The sequence below is a fragment of the Peromyscus eremicus genome, chromosome 5 (genome assembly GCF_949786415.1).
Source record: "Peromyscus eremicus chromosome 5, PerEre_H2_v1, whole genome shotgun sequence".
Taxonomy (NCBI): Eukaryota; Metazoa; Chordata; class Mammalia; order Rodentia; family Cricetidae; genus Peromyscus; species Peromyscus eremicus.
Window position 1 is genome coordinate 31359430 of NC_081420.1, and position 5467 is coordinate 31364896.

At 55.8% G+C, this 5467-nt stretch overlaps 1 protein-coding gene across 1 annotated transcript; it reads right to left on the minus strand.

The window, feature by feature from the left end:
- Positions 1-1563: 1563 nt before the first annotated feature.
- On the minus strand, positions 1564-2922 carry Foxq1 (forkhead box Q1). Its single transcript, XM_059262330.1, has one exon. It carries the CDS (start codon positions 2761-2763, stop codon positions 1564-1566), a length of 1200 nt encoding a protein of 399 aa, XP_059118313.1. The 5' UTR covers positions 2764-2922.
- Positions 2923-5467: the final 2545 nt, after the last annotated feature.

Consider the following 5467-nt stretch of genomic DNA (forward strand, 5'->3'; position numbering starts at 1 on the left):
AGCAGGAGCATCCTCCAACAGGCCCATTGCTCTCCTCACCTCCGAATGTTTAGATTCCAGGCCATCTCAGTGCCAGGAATAAGACAGGCTTCGTTTTCCCAAGAGTGGAAAGGATGGCAAGGAGGCCCAAGTTTCTTCTCTCTGGATTTCTCAGCACTTGAACGACTCTTTAGGATTTCAGAATGTGCAAAGTGTCAGGGACCCGCTGCTTTTGAACTTACCAAGAAATCAGTGTCCACACCCAAGTGTTCACAGCCAAGTGTCCACACCCAGGCAAATGTTTTAGTTCACTAAAAGGTAGTTTTGTTTTGACAAAAAACACTGACATTCAAGTTGCCCTGAGAATTGCCTGAAGACAGTTTTGGAGTGTTGAATTAGCTGTATGCCAAGATCCAGTTTCAACCTTCAATCAGCTGACTTGAAAATGTCTACCTGACTATAAGCTGTTTGCAAAGCGTAACTGGCCTGCTAAAGGGTCTCAGGGGGTGAGACACAGGCAGATCTAAGTGCTGTGCTAACTCCTGCATGTCTTTTTGTCTAGGGAACCCTATGAATGGAAGACCCATACTAGATATTGTAAAGCAATATCTGAAATATTGTAAAGCAATATCTGAAAATGAAACCACAAATATTTTGATCCCAGTATGAAGTTTTCTGCGACTCAACTCTGAACCCATTTTGGTAAAACCCTCTACCCCCATCTATCACCACAAAGTGTTTTGTAGATCAACCGTGAGTTTTATTAAAAAAAAAAAACAAACAAGCAGTATGCCTGGGCTTCATAAAATTTATACATGAATATATACACAGACACAAATAATATTAAAATAAAAATCACACTTGTTTTCACGTGGTGGTGGCCCTGGCACCCCACAAACATAATGTTAACTTTTCCTTTAAAGAAATTGCTTGGCCCAAGAAGACCACAGTTAGGTAACCACTAATAAAGCTGTAGCCGTTGCCTGCAACATTTCAATTCAGGTTTCAAAAATATATAAATAATTTAATTACAAAACCCAACAACATTTTCCCCTTTTTTTTGGCACAGTGAAGCATTGGTTGATAGCAGAGAAAATGTCCAAAGACTGACAGCTCTCTCACACTCAGTCACGCCTGCGAACACCACATACGCACACCCAACAGGGTCTCAAAACCCCAAATAGTAGTCATATCATTTATCCCATGGAGTGGTTCCCTGATGTACTTTTATATTTTTTTGTGGGTGGGGAAGAGAAATCAGCTGAAGGTGCAACAAAAATAGTGGGAGCAGAAGGGAGAGGAAAGGCTTTATGCAGGAGAGGACAGACTTGGCCAAAAAAATAGAAAAGAACGGCTTTGATCCTCCTTTAAGTTACAAGAGACAAAGGAAACTATTCTGGACTAAGTTAAAACACTTGGGTCAAAATGCTTAACTTTAAGGCACGTCTGAAGGAGATTAAAAAAAAAAATCTCTATTCCTCTGGAAAGTGGAAGGTGCACAGCCCTGGAGCCTGCATTCCAACCTCCTCAACTAATCGAGTCCCCAACCCCACCCCAGGCCCTCTGCAGAGCTCAGAGCTTGCTTCAAGCTAGCAGCGTCTCCACCGGGTAGGACAGGTGCAGGCCCGGACCGCAGGCCGAAGGCGGCTGCAGGGCCGCGGGCAGCCGTAGGGGGCAGTACAGGTGCGCCGCGCCGCCGGTGTCCGGACCTCGGAATGGCTTAGCGGCGGCCGCCGCGGACAGGGGCGCCAGCAGCAGGGGCGCTGCGGGCTGCACCTCGACTCCGCGCGACGCCAGCTGCGTGGGCTCGCCCGCACCGTATGCACAGAGTGGCAGCAGGGAGCCGCTGGGCGCCGGGGGAAGGAGCGTGGGGTAGGCACGCAGCGGCGGGCAGGGAGCGGCGCCCCAGGGCAGCTGCACCCCCGGAGTCGTGTCGCCGTCGCGGCGGCTGCGGAACGGCTTGCTGAGGATGCTGTCGATGGCGAAGGAGCTGGAGAACTTGCTCGCGGGGCTGGAGCGCTCCTCCTGGCGAGCAGGCGAGCGCGCCATCGGGGAGGACCGGGCGGCAGGCGCGGGCTGCGGGGTCCCCGCGGGTCCGGGTGGGGCTTCCTCCGGCCGCAGCCCCGACGTGGGGACTGTCGTCCGGTGGCTGAGGCGCTTGCGGCGGCGGCGGAAGACCCCGTCCGCGAAGGTGTATTCGCTGTTGGGGTTGAGCATCCAGTAGTTGTCCTTGCCCCAGGGCCGCGAGGGGTCGCGCAGCACCTTGACGAAGCAGTCGTTGAGAGAGAGGTTGTGGCGCACCGAGTTGCGCCAGCCCGTGTAGCTGCCGCGGAAAAAGGGGAACTTGCCCATGAGGTACTCGTTGATCTCGGCCAACGTCAGCCGTCCGCCCGCGGAGTCGCGGATGGCCATGGCGATGAGCGCGATGTAGGAGTACGGGGGCTTGGGTCGCCGCGTGTACGGCTTGCTGCGCGCGCCCTCGCCGCTGCCCACGCCGCCCGCGCACTGCCCTGCCGCAGAGGTCTGCGCTCTGCCATCGGCCGCCTCGGAACCGTCCTGGGAGCTGGGCTCGCCACCCGAGCTCCTCTCGCCGCCACCGCCCTCCAGATCCCCGGCGCCGCCGCCCGCCGCTGGGCTGTTGGCCGCGCAGTCCCCGTCAGAGCCTAAGGAGTCGTCGCCAGCCGCCGACAGCGGAGATGGAGCGTCGCTGCTGCCGGTCCCCTCCAGGTCACTGCCCATCTTGTCCCTGTGGGCAGCGCGTGGGGCGAACACCTCCAATTTCATGCCGGCGCTGGTGCTCCCCGACCGGCGCTGTACCCTTTTCCTGCGAGGTCGTAGGAAGCGAGTGGCGCGCGGGGTGGCGATCCCGCGCGCAGGAGGCAGGCGTCTCCCGGGAAGGACCGCTCCTGCCTCTTTCCGAGAGAGGCACTTTTCCGTAGAAAGGTCCTCTTCCGCTGGAATTTTTTTTTTTTTTTTTGGAGGGATTATGAGTGTTGGGTGAATTGAAGGGAGAAGTTGGTGCGGTGCTGTCCTTACTCCGAGGTTTGGAGACTTTAGGCGGAATGAAAGCGGGTGCCAGAGTAACCTCGGGATTTCGTTCAGGGAGGAAGGAGCCGGCGCATCTGCTATCCGTCCAGGCGTCCAGAAGTATTCCTTCCCTGGACGTCCAGGTCTCAGGCAGGCGTCCTCGGGGGACCGAGCTGACGTCCGATGGCGTACCCGCTACTCTTGAGGACAAGACGGCTTTAGCCTCGAGAGCCCATGGAACTCGATCTTCGAGGCCGCCGCGCCCGCAGCCGCCTTTCCACCGCCGGCCTCCCGGGCAGCATGTCCGCGCTGGCCGGCCGCAGCAGAATCTCGCTTCCACCTTCGGCCCGGCCCAATATAACCCTGCGGCGGCTCCGCGGGGGCGGGGCCTGCCTGGGCGCCCACGGCCTGGGGGTGGGGGAACAAGGTGGCCGCGGCTCCCCCCACGGCGCTCACCAGGCCGAGGCCACGCGGCGGCGCGGCCACAGAGGCTCTCCCGGCGCAGGTTGTTTGTTTTGGGTCTGGCCGGCCCCGCCCTCCCGGTCTCGCCAATAGGGAGCGAGCGCGCGGCTGCGGTGTGCGCGCGTGTGCGCCTGTGCGGCGGCCCCGCCCGGCCCGCGGCGCAGGTAGGAGCTTCTAGCCTCCCGCGGCCACCGCGGGGGATTTCTGCTCCCTGGGATTCACTGAGACGATCGTGATACTGTACCTGGTAGAGCTGACACATTTTGATCCCCCCAGGGGGACACATAAAAGGGCCGGGCCCTGGGACTGGGACTTTGCATAGGTCTGGCCGCCGTCCTGAGCAGAGTGCGGCGGCGTGCGTTTTTGGCAGTGAGAACTGCGACTCTTAAGAAAGCAAAACTCTCTGGTGATGACTGAATCGCTGAACTGCAGAAACCTCGCGGAACAGCCTTTGCCTTGACCTCTTCCCGGAGCCACGTGCCGTTCTTATGATTTCCTTTCTATGGCTAACTTTCCCCCTTGTAACAATTACAAACCCTGAGCTTGAAATGATGAGTCTTTTTGGTTGATCAGTGCCTCTTGCTCCTTAGCCAGCCTCCGACTTTCACTTTTATTTTGTCATACCTGGCTGGAGGCTCTGGGGAGGGAGGCAACGCCTCATTCTTCTGCGGGAAGATCGCGTTGCAGGAAGGGTGCCAGGCTCTGCCTGCACTTGAGTCCTTTCTGAAGTCTCGAAACGTGGGCAGAGCCCACAGCCGTACAGTTCCTGGGTTTGGTAAATACAGAATCACAGGAGGATGTGTGTTCCTTGGAGCCTCAGCCAAGAGCAAGGAATGTTTATCGCCATTGTCTCCAACCACCCTCTAGGACTTGCCTTGACTTCAGTGGCACCGGTGTCAGACAGGAAAGGAGGCCCTTTCTATTCCCCGGACTCTCCGGACCTGCGGCAACTTGGTGTCAATACTCCAAGGAAAGGGGTCCTTGGACCCGGAAGGGTGCCCTTCTGACCCTCTGCCTACCACGCCAGCTTCCTCCTTCTTCCTGCTTTTGTTGCAAATAGCGTCGAGGCTGCGACTATGTGGGAGCGCATCTTTGAAGTTTATTTTATTACTTTCCACCATTTGTGTGGAAAACATACACAGGCTTCTCTTATCTCCAGTCAAGAAGCTGTAAAGGCGTTCAGAATGCAGTGGGTACCATGACAGCCAGGGAGGAATGTGATATTTTATGTTGTGGATTACATTACTGTGGTGCGCTGCTAAGACTGTGTAGGGGAATGGCTCCCTCCAGTCCCGGAAAACGCGGCACCTTTAGAAGGTTTTGCCTTAGCTCTCTAGCCTGGGAATGGATGGTTCCAAGGTCCTGGCCAGGGGAGTGAGTTGGGGCAAGGAATTAGCCCAGCAAGGAGGCAAGGCATTACTTTGGCCAAGGATAAAAGACATTCTTAATGAAGGCTGTCCTTGTTTGAACTCTGGGGGTAGGTAGGGCAGGACAGGAGGACTCATTCATGCCTGTTTAATGGAGGAGATAAGTCTAGGAGGGTTGAGATTCAGAAAGGCCATGAAGAGATTCTAGGCCTGGGAGCATTGGTGGCTGCCAGGTAGGGTATCCCACCTCACCTGAGTCCTGCACTCCATTCCTCCCTTTCTTACCCAACATCCTCTCTGGCTGCTAGCTGCAACACATACTCTCCTTACCTTGATCTTGGGTAGGTCAAGAACTGACCATTCCTTATTCCTATTAAGCTGACTGTTGGGCAGATGGGAGGGGAGTGGGGATGGAGAATTCTCAGGGGGGCAACCTTTTCTATTTTGTGAGTTCCTTGGGAGACTGGAATGGCTAGGCAAAGGACTACTACTACAAGGACTTTGGAAAGGAAGACCTCTGGGAGAAATGGCTGGGTGCAGCCATCTGGAAAGGAGAAAAGGAACCTGGGAACTAGGATATAGATTCCACCAAGATGGAGTCATCTTGTCTTTATTTCATGGCTGTGTCTCTT

Excerpts from the sequence above, each read along its gene's own strand:
- Foxq1 (XM_059262330.1), bottom strand. The coding sequence starts at position 2,763 with ATGAAATTGGAGGTGTTCGCCCCACGCGCTGCCCACAGGGACAAGATG.